We start from the raw sequence: 16,430 nt of genomic DNA, 5'->3' as shown, positions 1-16,430 counted from the left end.
CCATTCAGATCTCATTCTGCGTCACTCACCAGAAGGTGTAAAGAAATACTGACCCACAGAAATAAAAAAAAGCTTGTAGTGCTACCGTCACATTGTAGTCTTTACTGAGCAATACACAAAATACAAATATCACAAAAATGAGTCATCATGTATTTTAATGAGGTGGAGAATAAGAAAACATGTGACACTTCTGAATTTAGTCCTTTAAATAGGCCTAATAATATTTCTGCTCAAATATATCCTACTTTTTATATATGCAGTTATATGCATTTCAGAAGTTTCTGTCTCAGTGGCCATTGGCTCGGCCTCTAACACCTGGTCCATTTTTGTGACTCAATTTATGATTTGTTTCCTGTGCTGAGTCACTGTCATCCTCTTCTTCATCACTTCTGTCATCACCTTCCAGCTGCAGGGAGGAGAAAAAGGAGAAAATCAAGGTTAACTCAAGACAACAAGTTCAAATGCACATTTTCCCCACATTACATGTGACCATAAGCACCTCCAAACACACCTTGCTGAAGATGAACTTGTAAACCATTCTTGATATAAGAACAGCCCAGTAGATGTGAAGAATCTGCAGAACCATCAACATGGCGTTGAAGAAATAGTAGCCAAAGAATGGAGAAAACCGCTCTGTAGGGTACACCCATGTACAGTGAATCAACCTGTGGAAGATAAGCATGCAGAATATTTTCACATCACATTCTAATTAAGCCTGATTCTGTGTCACATCAGTTCACACACTTACCAGAAAGGAAAAATAACAAGTCTTGTCACCATAAAGAGAACTGTAAACACCACAAACATGCCATTTGCTGTCTGGTGCCACTTGGCGTAGTTAAATACCTTTGCCCCCTGTGAGATGAAAAGAGGAAAATGATTACACTTATTGTTTTATTCATCATTCTGAAGGAACAGCTGCAGCAGGCGGTGTTTCTATTGATAACATATGAACCAGTGGGCACACTGATTCAAGATGACACAGCTGTTTATTAATAGTTTGTTGACTTGGGCATGAAGTCTGCTTCTGCTTTAGTAATCTCAGCTGCGATCCCCACTGCTGCTTGTAAAGGTAGTATCTCAGAGTCTAGCATGAAATAAACATGTAAACAACAGCAGAAGAGCAGCATTTACTACAGCCACTGTAACAACAGCACTGACCTCCAGCAGTATGTCGGCAGAGTCATGAAGTGCCATCACAAGGGTACCAATGCGGATGTAGTTTGAAATCCAGGAGAAACTCAGAAGGGTCAGTGTTGCTATATGATGGATCACCTGCTCTTTAAAGTCCTGCACATATTTGACACCAAGATTACTGCATGTTAAAAACATTATTAATAACATTAAGTAAATATATATACCAAGATTTTGAGCAGTGTGTACAATAAAATAATTAAGTTATTGGATTAAATTAGATTATATACATCTCTTGTGTACTTACTTTCCGTTTCACATCAAATGCGAGGCTGAGCAGCAAAGAAAGGTAGAATCCCATTTCCAAGAGGTAATACCAGTACTGAGACTGCAGCATGGACTGTATGCACATATAACACACAGATGTATTAATGCATCATTGTAATGGCAATTCCATCATAATAACAAAGGTAAATAAACAAAAAGTACCTGTTTAGGAAAGCCTGCCCAAACCTCCTTCAGGTTATAAAGCCAAGGTTTCTAAAGTCAGCAAACACAGAGAGGATGAGGAGTGCGAGTGAGGCTGGAGAAAAACTCCAAAACACACCGAGACATGAGGGAGAACTGTTTCCAATACTCACATCATAGAGAGCCAGGACTCCACCAAAAAAAGCAAACAAATAAAACACACACCTCCAGCTGTAGACAAGAACAACAGTGTCACTCATTAGAACAAATTCATGCAAAACATCCACACTTACAAACCTACACACACCTGGCCTCACAGAACCTCTTACGAAGGCCGGGCCGCTCCTGGTTCCTCCTTCTCCGGAACCATACTTCAATTCTCCTTTCTGGCCAGCTGGTCTTCTTACTCAGAGACTTCAAGTCAGCCTGAGACACGAGGGGGATGGTTAAACTGCTTTAATGCATTTAAAATTTACACTGCAGCATGTCTGGTTTTCAGTGTCAAACCTGTGATGGTGACCGTGCTTGGCTGCAGAAGTATTTTTCGAGGACGTGGTTTTGTTGTGCTACATGTCGTGCCCTGTCTCTGATCCCCAAAACATCAGCAAGTGGCGTGGCTACAAACCTGAAAACAGTACACAGAGCTTTGTTAGTAAAGGGCTGGATTCTTTAGAAACTTTCATAACATGGCTTCAAGCTTGTGCAACGTAATCCCAGTATTCTGACTGCAATGTTAAGCTCGCTGACACACGGTGAGTCACATGTAGTCATACATTGCTTTTATATTCTCACCTTTCAAAGAGATATCTAACTAGAAGCAGGCAAAGGGCGCAGGGCAGAGCAGCGTAAAGTTGAGAAGCTTTAGCATAGACACGACCTTCATTGTCCTCCAGATCAGACCAGGACACGTTTGCTGGCAGCCACAAATGCTCCCACCACAGCCAGTCACTGACCGTCTGCAACATAATGCTGCAAAACAGCACAATTACAATATTCTTTTCTTAAATTAAACAATTAAGAGCAGATTACTCTACTTGGCAAACTTCATTTTATTTAATGAAAAATCTTTATATGCACCTGCCTTTATGAAGATTAGGCTAAACATAGCACTAAATAAATAATCTGACTCTATGATTTTTCAGTGTTGTCTCTTTTCCTGCCAATAATTAGAAGAAGGTAGACAACAATAATATCAAAGGGCAAGAGAGATAAAGAAGGGTGAGGACCCATTCAAGGAGGCAAAGATTAAAAAGAAGTCCTTCCTCTTGTGGACTCTGCTCACACTAGAGTCTATAGATTAAATAGCAACTAGAAGACTTCTTTAAAACATGCACTCAAAGCTGTTTACCTAAAAATAAATAGCAAATGCTTTCAATTTGCTCATTAAGATTGTCATATTCGTGAGTCCCTGAACCACAGAGGTACATAAGAAGTCAGCATGGGAAAAGGCATACACACCTGCAGGCAGTGTTGTCTTGACAAGTTCTAACAGAAGAGAGGGACGCTGAGACAGAGCAGAAAGAGTGTGTGTGACCAAGTCAAAAGAAACTACAGGTAAAATGCTGTGTGATCTATTTCCATCCTGCACATGGTTGATTATATCCTTTGTTGTATTAAAAGAATAAATCAACTCACCTTCAGTGTGCCCACTGGGAGCAGAGCTGGGTGTTTTCCAGGGACCTGTCTGTGTGAAGCTGCTCTGTTACTCATACAGTTCATATACTACACTTATCCACACCTGATAACAGCACTGATAGATCATTTGAACTGCTGTTATGGAGCCATTCTTCAAAGACAATGTAAAAAAAAAAAGTTTAAGAAAGCAAATATTAACTAACATTTTCCTCTAATCTGCATGTTGTAGCTCATTGTGTGTGTGTGTGTGCAGGCTCCACTGTTGATTTTAAGGTTGATGTGTGTGGTCACTCACCTGGTAAGCAGGAATGGGATCCTTCCCTCCCACTCCCTGTCTGCTCTTGTGAACACACTCCTATAGGTTGCTGCAAGCCCGTTAAGGTTAAACACTGGAAATCCTTAACTGCCCTGGGAGCATTTTTGCATTTTCATTTTGTGTAGCAGCAGCACCACAGCCATCTGAGTGTGGGATTGTTTGTGTACCCTCACCTGCAAGAATTCCCTTGGAATGCCGGGAAGCTCCAACAAAGGCCCCATTCACTGGTGGGGCAGAGCAGGAGGAGGAGGAGGAGGAGCCACAGGGGGAGAAAAAGAATCTCTCACACACAAAGGGAGAGAGTGAACCATCCCTCTACATGAATAGCTACCCAGGTTAATAACAAATGTGTCACAGAAATAAAATGACCTTCATTTATGCTTGACTGTGGTTAATATTAACAGTTTCATTTCTATGCAGAATGTGCAGCAATAAATTAAAAATGAGGTTATTGCTTTTCGGATTCTCCAAGGGTGTAACTGTAAAAATGAGGGCAACAAAACTATCATCAAGCATGCGTAATAAAATCTGAAAAAACAAAAACAAATAACTTTCCCATCTTTCACCAGAGGGGGGCAACACAGACAATGCAATAATTTACCATTGATACCAAGACCTTCAAGTGACATGTTGTTGACCTCATGTTGACAACTTTGTAGTGATAATCATCCGGACATTTCTCCAAATTATTAACTGCAGTCGCGATACATTTTCACCTTGCCCGTTTGTCCAACATGAAACCACCCATGTGAGAGTTCAGAAGGAAAAAAAAAACAAATATCAAAAATATGTTGTTATTTTATTAGAATTTTACATCTTTTATATATCAAAACTTCTAAAAATAAACAGTAACTCTAGAAGCGTAAGTGTTGATACTAGCTGTGATGTGTACATTTTCATTTTCCTCTGGGCTACAAGGCAGCACTGCTGCATGTGTGGGACTGAAAATGAAACAACAGAGGAGCAGAGGCTATTGAGCTGTGGCTGTGGGCAAAAAAACAAACAAAAAGTACACCCCATCAAAAAATAGAAATAAAATAGAAAGAGTTTCAGTGCTCAGGGCACAGACAGTCTTCAGAGCAGTCCTCTGTACCGTCCAACACTCCCCATGTCAAGATCAGGCCTAGACCACTGAGCAGTATAAATATCTCTGTGAAGATTAGGAGGATAAAAAGGAGGTTCAGGTGGTCTGGATGGTCTGTCTTCAGACCCCAGGTATATGCAAACAGGAATGACAGAAGCAGGGGCGCGGCTCCAGGCACAGACAGGAGAGGCTAATCTGAATAGTCCTCTCCCCCCTCCTCCTGCCATCCTTTGTCTCTTCCCCTTTGCTTTGCAGCTCTCCTCATACTGGTGTGTTGCGCTTTAGTTCACTTGGGGAGGGGGGGATTCTGTCTCCCAGCTTTGTGAAGCTGGTGGAATGGCTAGGCTTTGTAGAGTGCTCCTCAGGACCAGGTACTCTTTGTCGTGGAGGGAGGGTGGAGCACCGGGCTTTTCCCCTGGAGCGTGGCTGTTGAGGTGGAGGGCCTTTCAGCACAAACAGTTCGCTTGATTGGGATCTGGACTGTTGGGCTGGTGGTGGGGTCTGTGGGGGTGCTGGGGGCTGTGGGGGAGAGAAGGGGTTGGATGAAGAGCCCAGGGGAACCAGTGGAGTCAGTGTGGTCTGCTGCTGGAACTTTGTGAGGCTAGTGGAGTGGCTGGGCCGCGGCAGGCTGTAACAGGTCTCAGCCCCTCTGTGGCGGGAAGGCAAGGTGGAGCAGCGGGACTTTGCCCTTGAGCCTGTTTCTCTGGGAGGAGGAGCAATTAGTGAGAAGATCCTCGGTTCAACATCTGATGTTGTAATTTCTGCCTTGGAGCCCCTCAGACTCTGGGATGAGCCTCTTTTAGATGACGGGTGTGAGAGGGGCTCCTTCTGGTAGTCTTGCTCAGAGTCTGAGCGAGGAAGCTCAGGATCTTTAGCCGTGCTTGACGAGGGCTCATCTACATGAAAAAATACATCAAAGAGATCAGAAGACATAAACTTATTTACGACACATAAAATATGAATGATGATGATTTAGCGTGGATGCATTAGGTTTTCTTGTCTTACCTAACAGGCCCAGTTCATCCATGAAGGAGTCCAGATCAACAGTAAAATTCTCGTTCTCCACTGCCTTTGCTTCATCTTCCTTTTCCTCCTCCTTTTGCTGTCCTTCCTCTTTCTCATCTCCTCTTTCTTGCTCCTTTTCTTCCTTGTCCTTTATTTCCTCTCTATCCTCTTCCTCTTCTTTCTCCTCTGCTTCTACATTCACATTCTTGTCACCCACATCACCTCCTTCTTGTTCAGCGTCTTCAGCTTCTATGACGGACTTTCCGATCTCTGGGTCACTGTCACTGCCCCGTCTGGGTTCATCCACATTGATCTCAACCCCCACTTCCTCCTCCTCCTCTACTTGGTGCATTTCTTGTTCTTCATGCGGAGCCTCCACCACAATGTCTATGTTGGCGGGAAAGCAGGGGTTTGAGTGTTTTGTGGAGTGAGTTTTGGCACGTGCTTCTTGGTCTTGATTAAGCAGAAACTCCATCAACATCAAATTCTCTTTCTTGAGCTGTTCCCGCAGGGACCGTGGTACATCTGGAATCATCCAGGCAACCAGCATGCTGAGGAACATGGCAAGGTTCTGCAGAGAAAAACACAAAGAAGGTGTATTTTTCCTCTCTAACAACATTTAAAGAGCAGCTAAACATCAAATCCAATAGATGTAAAGACAGTCAGAAAGATTTGAGATACCTGGAAGAATATAACAAAGGCTAGCTTTGCAGCCAGAACAGACCAGTACTGTTTAGAGAAGGTGTAGGCATCCGGTGCCCAGGGTGGATCTCTATAGTCCTTATACCTGAAAAAGACACAAACACTAAGCTTAAGAAACTTAAGCAGAATAAATGCTCCAGAGCTGCCCCCGCTATGACCCATATAATAGTTTCTGAAAACTCCAGTCAAGTTTGGGCTTTAGGTAAAGTAAGAGTTAATCTGCTGGGCTCAAGGATTTAAATACAGATCCATGTGGGTCAAGGTTAAGAGAGTCTGACTCTGACCTGCACATGGAGACTCCAGTGAAGAGGGTGGTGGTGGGAGCAGTGCCAGCCGGGAAGTTGCTGACATTGAAGTAGGACAGCGAGTGCTCTGTGTAGCCGTTCATAGTGCCATTTACACTGTACATGTACTGGTAAACCATCCGTGGAATGAACTCTGACGTGAAGGAGATGACGAACGCCTAGGACAAAAGGACAAAAGACAAGAAGTCAAACTGACAATTCTTACTTCCCAATGTTTAGCCTTAACACATGAGAAATATCATCTACCTGCTGCAGAAATTATTGTTAATACTTCTGTAAGACACCTAAACGTTCTGTGATGTTTTGCTCAGTAGTATTTCAACATGTGTATCACATTTTCTGGCACACATCGTAGGTTTTCAGCTATTACTTTGACAAACTATTGGTGACACAGACGTGGATTTGGACAAATTATTATTATATTAATATATTTTATTTCAATGTTTAATTCTACTTAGGAATAACCAGTGTGTGTAATACTTATGTTGAAAATGATGTTCACATCACATCACAGAAAATCTGACAAAAGTGGACACACACTCAGACACACACTTACATTGGTAATGACAGAGAACTTGCTGATTCCACAGAGAATGTTGTACCAAATTCCTGGAGACAGCATGTGCCAAACGAGACAAACAGGGAAAGGGAAAGGTGTGTGTCCATGTGTGTAAGTGTTAATGTGTGTAGGAAATGAAATGGAGGGTCAAAGAAAAAGAAAGTGATTAGAAGTTCCAGGACAGTTATTTTCACATTCACACAAAGACAGACAGACGAGTAGACGTGGTCTGTACCTATGTCTTTACACCTCACAGCATCGGGCCGCCGGATCTCAGTGACAAACTTTGCAGCATCGAGGCGAATCTCAATGACATTATTAAGCAGAGCAAATGCCGGGGCCAAAGGGAAGGAGGCCACGAACAGAGACACGAACCCATACTGGATTACTGTATGCGATAGTCACACAAGCACACACGGTTAAAAATAGTAGCCAATTCAGTAAAAAAAAGACCAAATGAGAGACTAAAGGAGACTCACTCATTTCCATGTACTCTGGGCTGACACCCTCGAAGGGCTCAAGGGTGAAATCTTTGTCAAACTGTTGCTTTGGTCTCTTCTCCTCTGCTTCATCTTCTGCATCTTCTGCCCCTCTGTTCTTTCCTTTTTGTTCCTGTATTGTTCTGTACATCTTTTTCAATTTACTGCAAAGAATAAATATAAATAACAGAATGAGAAAGAAGCTTGTAGAATAGAAATTACATTAATAAAGCCTGTTTCCTGTAAGATGTGAATATACATACGGTATGAGAATCTCAAACACATTGTTTTGGATGAGCTGTTTCCCGAGCATGATCATGCTGAGCTGGATGCACAGCTCGATGAGGCAGCCAGGAGGAGCACACTGTACAATACAAAAACACACATTACATTACATCTTACAGTGTTTACCTAACAAAGATTCTGCCCCTTAACCTACCTCCTCCATGCGATAGTCTCCAAAGACGTAGAAGTAATCGCCAGGCCGCCCAGCAAACCTGTTTGAAAAGTCATATGATCAGACAGAATGCAGTGGCAGTGTGAAGAAATAAATAAAAAAAATCATACACACCTGCCCTTGAAGAAGGCCACATAGAAAATAGGTGCAAAGGCATTCATGGATTTTAGAAAGAAAGACTTGAAGATGAGCCGCTCTTCAAACTCTTCCTTTGTCTTGGGAAGTTCTGTAAAAACAAAAAACAAAAAAAAAAAACGTATAATGACACACTTTCCTAACATTTGTCAAAGATGACATATTTCATTGTTATAGAAGCATAAAGGACCAGAGTGTCGTGTACAAGGATTTTGGTTATTCCATTTCTTGGGTATTGTTTGTGCTTTACTGCCCTCCTGTGTGGGAGGGTCTTCCTTAGTTCAGGTTGGCGGGCGTGGCTTAGCATCGGCTGGAGGTGGACTCCCATGTTCCTGGTTTCCTGCTGGCAGACTTCTTAAGCCAGAGATGGACTCACCTTCGACGCTGGATTGTCTCTCCATGCGGTAACATTATCGCCGCTGTTTCCACCCCGAAACAGTTTCTAGTTTTCTAAGTGACTCGGGCACTCTCGGATCAAACTGTGGGACTAATTTGTTGTCTTCTCGTTTCCAGGAACGGACCTCAGATGCCATGCGCTCCTCCAGCCAGCCAGCCAGCCTGCCTACACGCCAAGCTACTGTCCTGCCAACATTCACCAAACCTTTGGAAATAACCTTTTGCTTTTCATCAAACCTTTCAAACGACCTGTCAGGTGTCCTGCTTTTGGGTCCTATAATCTAACCTAACACAGAGAAGTGGGTGAAATACAATTCTTTCTCAAAGTATAGAATAATTAGTTAATTCTAAAGGATTCAGTTTCAGGTGGTCAGTGGTGTTCTGACCGTTAAAATTGTAAAACAATTTTTATTCAAATCAGCCACAAGGTGTTGTTTGGTGTGTCTGCATGGAGTGCGACACCAAAAATATGCTTATGCATAATAAGGTGAAATTTTGTTTTATAGAAGAAAGTTGAACGTTTTAGAATATTGTTGCACTTTATAGGAGGTTATCTGTTTAGCTACATACTTATCTTATGCACATAAAGTAATGAAAAACATGTAAGGCATGTAAGGTTTTGAGCCCTCTATATAGCAAAATATGTCTATATAGGTACATATACATATATAAATATAATTTCCCTACCACCAGAAATGTTTTACTTCTCTGTGTTGGAACATTCCGCCTCCAATTTGAACATAAATTTTAAATCAGCATTGAATACAGTACCGAGCTCCGTCAGCCACACCGCGATCGCTCCATAGACCTCCTCCAAGACCAGAACGACCAACATGTTGAGGATGATGCCCGTGGTGGTGACCGTCATCCTCACACTGGCCTTGGCTTCAGGATCAGGATTCATGGACCACACACTTAACATACAGATCCGGTAAACTGCCACCCCAAACACGGCTGAGAAGGTGACAAAGACCTGAACACACACAAAATGGAGGATTGTGTCCATCCTTTGATACTCATATGATGCATCTAATTAAATTAAATAATTAATTTAGCAATTCAAATACAATTATTGTGATTTAGTGTTTCTATTGTTATTACCTACATTTTTCAAATACATTTTAATAAAGTCAGCTGACAGCTACTAGTACAGATATTAGCGTACTAGTAACTTATCACCTTGTGAATAAACTGAAAAGACCTAAACTAAAAGGTTATAAAGAGAAGGAAACAACTAAATTGTCATGAAAAATACCAATATTGACCACCCAAGCTGTTAATCCTCCTGATTACCAGCAAGATTAACAAGAGGATCAACAAAGAGACACTGTATGAATGAGAAGGTGACGATTTGAAGTGAGTATGAATGTATTACCAGCAGTAGTAAGGTGGATATGTTGATTAGATAACCTGACAGGTGATCCTCAATGTCCAGTGACTCTGGCTCTTGCTGTCAAGGAAAGAAAACAAACACATGACCTGGGTATGCACATACACACACACACACATACACACCCTCACACACATGCGTCGGTATATGTGCACAGTATGGGATGTGCAGTAATGCTGAGCACATGTTCTGCACACACACATTATGTTTTCTATCTGGCAGGTGCATGTTTGCCATCTGAAAGGACAGAAATCCCCTCCCCTTCTTCCTCTCCCTCCTCCCTCTTCTCTCTCCATCAGTAATCTGGGCTAATCTCAGGCAGGTAAGCTGCTTTGGACTCAACCAACCACTGTAGGTGAAAGGGGGAATCTTTATGCGCCAACTAAACTCAGAAATAATTCATAATAACTTCATTATTCGTGAAAGGATTTGAAATCTTTTACTAAAGTTAATGTAAAAGGTCGGAGAGAGCTCATCCGCTTGCATTCACAAGCATATTAAAATCACCTCAGACACTATCTAGTCTGCATACAGCAAAGTCTGATCACAGTGCAGTCATACCTGGGAAGCCAGCATCTGGTCTGTTTCTCCATCTGTACCATCGGCAGATTGAGCTGTCTGCAACAGAATAAAAACACAGAGTGATTATTAAAAAGCTAGATTTGTGCAATTTGTGGTAGATAAAAAAAAATTAATTAAGAATACCTTCTTTTTAGACTGTGCTTTTATCTTTGCTTTTTTGTCCTGCAGAGCTTCCTCATATTCAGGCCTCAACTCCTCCTGCAGTGCACAAACGCACACACGCGCACACACACACACACACACACATTATCACATGTAGTAGAGTCAATAATCACACCTGTAAAAATCTTTATATACACTATATTTTCCTAGATATGCTTGTCTTACACAAAGTGAACAGAAATCTAGCCAAAATGTAAACAAGCTGCCTAGTACTGTAATTAAAAAATAAGATATTATAATAATTTATGAGGTATTTGCAGGTAAAGTGTATAGTTTTTAATGTAGCTTTTCATTAAGCTGTTTACAAATCCCACAATAAATGGCAATAGATGTTTTTTTTGAAAAATACAAATAATTGTAATTATAATTATAAGTTTTTGTTTTTTTATTCTGGATCTTAATACAGTGTGTGTATACTGAATGTGTGTAAAATCTTGCCCACCTGGACTCGCTCCTTCAGACAGCAGTGTTATAGAGAGAGAGGCAGAGACAGAGAGAAGTGAGACATAGTTCAAGTTGGCTGTGACTGTTTATGTTGCGACCTTGCTGCATCACCCTGCAACTGCCCTCTAACAAGCCAATCCCATTACAGCCCTGTACTTGAGTGTGTGTCTTGCTAATGCATGTATACATAGGTGGCCATGTGTATTTGTGTACTATATGTTTAAAGGGGTAAGTTACTGCTCTGAGAAAAATGATAATCCTCAAAGACATGTGATGTCATCGTGACCCTAAGGTTAACAGTGCTCACTGTGACTGACCTGGGTCATGAGAATAGGCAGTAAAAAACCACTGCTTTCTATTTTTAAGTGTGTTTATAACAGGCATGTCATACGGAGTCTATTTTAATACCTCCTCATCCTCTAAGCTCGTCAGATCCCAGGCATGTTTCAGACACATCTGCCTTCTTTTCCAGTGTTCCAGGAAACAAGCAGCTATAAGAAGACATGCACAAAAATTAAGTTATAAAACACTATGATTAAATCAAGAAGTCAATAAATGATACTAATTGTAGTGCTTGATTTTTGGTTATACAGTGCAATACAATCATTTGATACTCATTATGTCAACTGTGATAGCAATAACATAAATAGTTACCCCACAGAGACATGAAGATAGCAAAGAGGACAGTGGCTCCATTGTCAAACAGGTAAGAAGCTCGGGCCAGTGAGCACACTGTACTCAGACGCCAGTAGTCACACACGCCATCACAGAGCGGACACATGGTGATGTTCAGGTGGTCATCACATGTCTCCTGACTGAAATACACAGAAAGACATAATATAATGATAAAATGTGATACTTCTGATGAGCCTACATTAGGTTGGAGGAGTTTGTGTCTGCCCACCTTGGCACATTGGTGTCCACACTGAATATGCCATACAGGAAGACAATGATGCCCAGTACAGAGGGAGGGATGAGGAGCTGAGTATAAACACCCAGCCAGGCAAAATACAACCCAATCTGCTCTCCAAAGTACTTTCTGGAAACATAAAGGGAGCGTATCAACCAACTGCTGTCAGATGTACTAAAGCCTCTCCACCAGCATGATCCATTTTAGACTCTGTAAGCTTACATACTGAACTTTACTTTGAAATATGAAATTATAAATTCATCTGCATATGTTCTGCATAACACTGTGGCTGTAATGATGAGGCACAAGAAACAGCAAGAACAAATTAGTGCTAACCTGATCATATCCACCGGCTGGTATTTATGCATGACTCCATAGTTGGCCCATTCTTCATGGAGGATCTGAAGAAGTACACGATTAGAACACAATTTCATGTTTTCAGATCAAAGTGTTAATTCAAATTACTATAAAGTTCTTACTTTTATTAAATTATGACCAGTCAGTGATTAAGTGTGTGATTTTACAGGTGAAACTAATGATTATGACAGGCCTGTTGTTGCAAGACTATTACAAAAATAATAAAAATAATGAGCTGTTTGCAAATTCACACCAATAAAAATGCCTAATAGACTCACCTGTCTGTCATTTCGCTGATCTCTCCGCCCTCTCCTTGTGAATGACCCCTAAACAAGAAAAATGTCTACCTTTTTATGTGCTATACACTAGTGTTATTTTCCCCAAGGTTCTACAGAATCACCCACACTTCAAATACAGTGTTCATGTTGCTGCTGTTTCTGTGTTACTCACATCATGCAGAGGGAACGCAGAGTCGTAGACTCCCCGAGCCAGTAATGAGTTGATGCCTTATGGCACAAAATGAGAGATTAACAACCCATATGATTAGCAAAAAACTAACAATATGTATGACAAAATCAAGTTAGTCCTCCCTCACCAGTGGTTTGGCAAGTGCGACTGCAGGTAGTCCGTGAAATAATCTCAGCAACCTGAAGCACACATGACATAGTAAAGTATGAGCTCAGTAGCATTTGTATGTGAAAGCTAATAAATATTGCTAATAAGAAATAACTGGACTCACTATTCTGCTCCGAGTTGCATTGTCAAACACAGTCTCTGTTGACTTGATGTCATAGCTGCAGGGTAATGATGAAAAAAATGTTTTCAAAATATACCTGCTCACTGAAGTTAACATGTAGGAGCACAGACAGTACAGGTTTAATTTATGTGAGAGCCCCATAACCTAACAATAAGGATGATAAAAGCACACAGTCTGCTGGTGATTTAGATATTAGATTCACCAATATGGCAGAACTAAACCACGTCTGTCCCCACACAAGGGCGACTCTTAATGTGTTTTTTAATACCAGCCCATGTACTCACAGGTGGAGCTTGTCTCTGATAAAAGGGTGTTTGAGGGTTTTGAAAGTGGAGCGTGTCTGCGAGTCTCTGTGGATGTCAAAATCAGGGACATCCGGGTGAAATGGTGTGTTGACTTTGGTGACGATGGAATCCCACATCCCAGCGATGCCTGTCCGCTGGCGCAACTCACATTTCTGGTGGTCAAAAAAAAAAAAACAGTCAAAATAAGCTTAACAAAAGACAAGCAGGACATGAATGACTGTGTTAAACGTCTGACCTTTTTCACAGCAACTTTGATCTTCTGCAGTTCTGCCTCTCGGCTGAGTATTGACCACGGGACGTGCAGCCGAATAAAGCCCATGCCATTTGCCCTCTGCATATGAACACATAAGACAAAAAGGTTTGTCAGTGTGACATCTCTTTGCATTTAATTATTCCCTTCTCATGTTCTGAAGCAGCCAGATGAGTCTTTCTCTTTTGTAGGAAATCCCATTATTTTAAACCTATACTCCCCCCAATCCTGCAAAGTGTAGAAAAGTGCACAAAACATCTGTTTGAATAGGAACCTAAAAGTCATCATAGTGTGGCTAATTACCAATTTTTATCATGCAAAAAAAATGATCAACCATCTTTGATAGCATATATGCAGATATTAATTAATAGCAATCTATTCATTGACTCCATAGCCAATATTTGAAAGTACATTAACCCTTATAACAATGCCTAGTAAGCACATCTTTCTAGTAATTCAATACAAGTTACACCCACCATGCACCCCCGATACATGTAGTATATGCCAGCACATACGCTTCCAAGTAGTGGATCACTCTCTAATAAGGTCCTATAATCTGGCCTTTGGCTTCACACTTACGGTCGACGGTCTTAATCCTCAACCAAAACAGCAGCCGATTTAACACACAAGCAACTCATGAACAAATTGCACACAGACACGCAATCATGCATGCACATACAAAGATGCATGTAAAGGCAAAACACATTTGCACATTTGCATACAGTATTTTGCTTAGGACATGACAAAAGATATGACAACACGCTTATTTTGTTATTGGTGTTATGAGGATTATTATTGATATTCTCTTTAAATAAACCATTGATATTGGAAGAAACTTTTTTTGAGTGCAAACTTCAGGACAGGCTGAGTCTGATGCTTCACCTGTCTGGCAGCTATCCAATCACAGGATTTGTGGTCTCAACTCTTAAGTACAGCTCAGAGTGAAAGAATACAGTCTGGAAGCAGATACAGACCTCTTTGTTGCGCTCAATTTGCAGCCCAGCCTCTAGCAGTCCCGCTTCAAACTCCTCTCTCATTAAAGCTTTTTCCTCCTCAGACAGCTTTGACTCCTCCCCGTCCCCTGCAGGTGCACTTGCCTCCCCAGACTCAGCTTCCGCTTCCCATCGCCCTGGGATTAGAATCGGTATACTTCCATTGGAAGCGATGGACAGTCGCGGCTTAGACGCTCGCCTTTTTTTGTATTTGTAGCAAAGCACATAGTCCACTTTTCTCTTGCCATCAGCAAAAAACAGCCCAGGACCTAAGTCGATGCCAGACTCCTAATAAACAAAGAAACATATACACAGGTTACAAATAATGAGTTAAGTGTGGAAAGGGACTGTAGCATGTAAAACAACAGGATGAGTGATCATACCGGGGGTGGAGGCTCGTCGTTGTCAGGGGGGTTGGTTATGGGCCCTCCATTGGCAGCATCGAGTCCGAGCCCAGATAGTGACCGGGCTAGTGAGACAAGCTTTGTTGAGTGAAGGGACGATGACTCACTCATTTCTGTGGTGAAGGGTAGACGGTCTTTTCCGTTTCATCCCTCTGGAAGAACATGAAAAAACACAAGTTCAGAACTGACATAATGACAAAGTAAAAAAATCTTTCAGCGGTGGTAAAATATTTTAATCGCTGGCTCTTTACAATCAACCAGAGGCAGGTGCGAATCTTTACATTTGACTGATAATTACTGAATAATTAAGAGCTAGAGATACAAATTCATAAAGTTGATTCTTCTTACTGTATAAATCACATTTAGGAGGAAAGTCAACAAATGATGATGTAAAACCTTTCTTCTCCAGATGGAGTAATGGAGTTTAAAAATCTTCCCAACCACTATACAGCCAGGAAAATAAAGCATAGGTCAATTTAGGTTGTCAAAATATTACGTGAGAAAACACCCAGTAGTTGCGGTTTTGGACTGACAGATCAAATCTAAGCCAAAGTTAAGCTGTCTTGTCTCGTTTTCCCCCCAATTGAAACCATGGGGTCAGATTAAGCTCACACTGCAATCTAAACGGCACAGTTTACAATCTGCTGGGGTAATTTGGTCACCGGGCTCATTCTTTGGAGCCGAGTGCTGAGACGAGACAGTAGATAAATCTCACACTACTACTGATTTCAAAGAGCAGAAAGAGAAAATAACACCATTCTATTTAAACTACTCTTTACTTGTTTCCTTACATGATTGTACTTTATGCATGTTAGCTGTTTTAATAGAGAACATAAAAATGCAAATAAAAAATAACTCAGTTAAGTTTTGAGTCACCAAAATGAAAAAAAAAATCACACATCAATGAACAGATGTCAACTATCCAACACAATAAGCAAAAACACAAGTAACAAAGCAACATGCTTACAACAAGTTCCAGAGAGCCTCGGCCATCAATCGCCTTACACATATGCATGATAATCCCCACTAACCAAGTGTTGGCAAACAGAGAGGCAGGAAGGAAACTGAGAATATGTTGCTTCAGGTTCAGCAGGTCAAAAGGTTTTATGTCACTTTGGAGAAACGTAAAAGGCTCTCAGTTTGTTTACCTCAAATACAGGCAGCCACATGTTCCATGTGTGGTGCATAAGCAGCTCAGCTCA

General features: G+C 41.3%; 2 protein-coding genes across 5 annotated transcripts; both read right to left on the bottom strand.

Moving 5' to 3' along the window:
• Window positions 1–171: 171 nt before the first annotated feature.
• Window positions 172–3,684, bottom strand: cers3b (ceramide synthase 3b). 4 transcript variants are annotated; one of them, XM_028430980.1, is made up of 13 exons: window positions 3,533–3,684; window positions 3,238–3,388; window positions 3,061–3,106; window positions 2,395–2,571; window positions 2,110–2,227; window positions 1,910–2,028; window positions 1,776–1,833; window positions 1,624–1,674; window positions 1,442–1,534; window positions 1,162–1,290; window positions 749–855; window positions 512–665; window positions 172–406 (listed from the first exon to the last, which is right to left on the bottom strand). In XM_028430980.1, exons 4-13 carry the CDS (start codon window positions 2,565–2,567, stop codon window positions 287–289), a joined length of 1,122 nt encoding a protein of 373 aa, XP_028286781.1. In that variant the 5' UTR covers window positions 2,568–2,571; window positions 3,061–3,106; window positions 3,238–3,388; window positions 3,533–3,684; the 3' UTR covers window positions 172–286. The 4 variants fall into 4 exon arrangements, with proteins under 4 accessions (XP_028286781.1, XP_028286783.1, XP_028286784.1 ...); XM_028430982.1 differs by having other exon boundaries at window positions 3,238–3,286; XM_028430983.1 differs by having other exon boundaries at window positions 3,061–3,388.
• Window positions 3,685–4,898: 1,214 nt separating this feature from the next.
• Window positions 4,899–15,351, bottom strand: ano2a (anoctamin 2a). Its single transcript, XM_028430969.1, has 27 exons — window positions 15,208–15,351; window positions 14,807–15,112; window positions 13,818–13,913; window positions 13,562–13,734; window positions 13,260–13,314; window positions 13,116–13,167; window positions 12,971–13,026; window positions 12,799–12,846; window positions 12,500–12,564; window positions 12,158–12,292; window positions 11,908–12,068; window positions 11,662–11,744; window positions 11,252–11,263; window positions 10,771–10,845; window positions 10,627–10,683; window positions 10,051–10,125; window positions 9,447–9,648; window positions 8,259–8,370; window positions 8,127–8,184; window positions 7,951–8,051; window positions 7,688–7,851; window positions 7,444–7,596; window positions 7,206–7,258; window positions 6,629–6,807; window positions 6,324–6,429; window positions 5,643–6,213; window positions 4,899–5,533 (listed from the first exon to the last, which is right to left on the bottom strand). The coding sequence occupies exons 1-27, from the start codon at window positions 15,337–15,339 to the stop codon at window positions 4,899–4,901; spliced, it is 3,915 nt and encodes a 1,304-aa protein (XP_028286770.1). The 5' UTR covers window positions 15,340–15,351.
• Window positions 15,352–16,430: the final 1,079 nt, after the last annotated feature.

The sequence above is a fragment of the Parambassis ranga genome, chromosome 19 (assembly GCF_900634625.1).
Source record: "Parambassis ranga chromosome 19, fParRan2.1, whole genome shotgun sequence".
Classification (NCBI taxonomy): domain Eukaryota; kingdom Metazoa; phylum Chordata; class Actinopteri; family Ambassidae; genus Parambassis; species Parambassis ranga.
This window is presented reverse-complemented; position numbering and strand designations above follow the sequence as displayed.

Coding starts and splice junctions, on each gene's coding strand:
- cers3b (XM_028430983.1), bottom strand. CDS start 2,567: ATGTTGCAGACGGTCAGTGACTGGCTGTGGTGGGAGCATTTGTGGCTG. Junction 1,834..1,909: donor AAGAGGTTCTGTGAGGCCAG/GTGTGTGTAGGT, acceptor TCTTGTCTACAG/CTGGAGGTGTGTGTTTTATT. Junction 1,535..1,623: donor GGGCAGGCTTTCCTAAACAG/GTACTTTTTGTT, acceptor ATGTGCATACAG/TCCATGCTGCAGTCTCAGTA.
- ano2a (XM_028430969.1), bottom strand. CDS start 15,339: ATGAGTGAGTCATCGTCCCTTCACTCAACAAAGCTTGTCTCACTAGCC. Junction 15,113..15,207: donor ACGACGAGCCTCCACCCCCG/GTATGATCACTC, acceptor TTTGTTTATTAG/GAGTCTGGCATCGACTTAGG. Junction 12,293..12,499: donor CAGCCGGTGGATATGATCAG/GTTAGCACTAAT, acceptor TTATGTTTCCAG/AAAGTACTTTGGAGAGCAGA.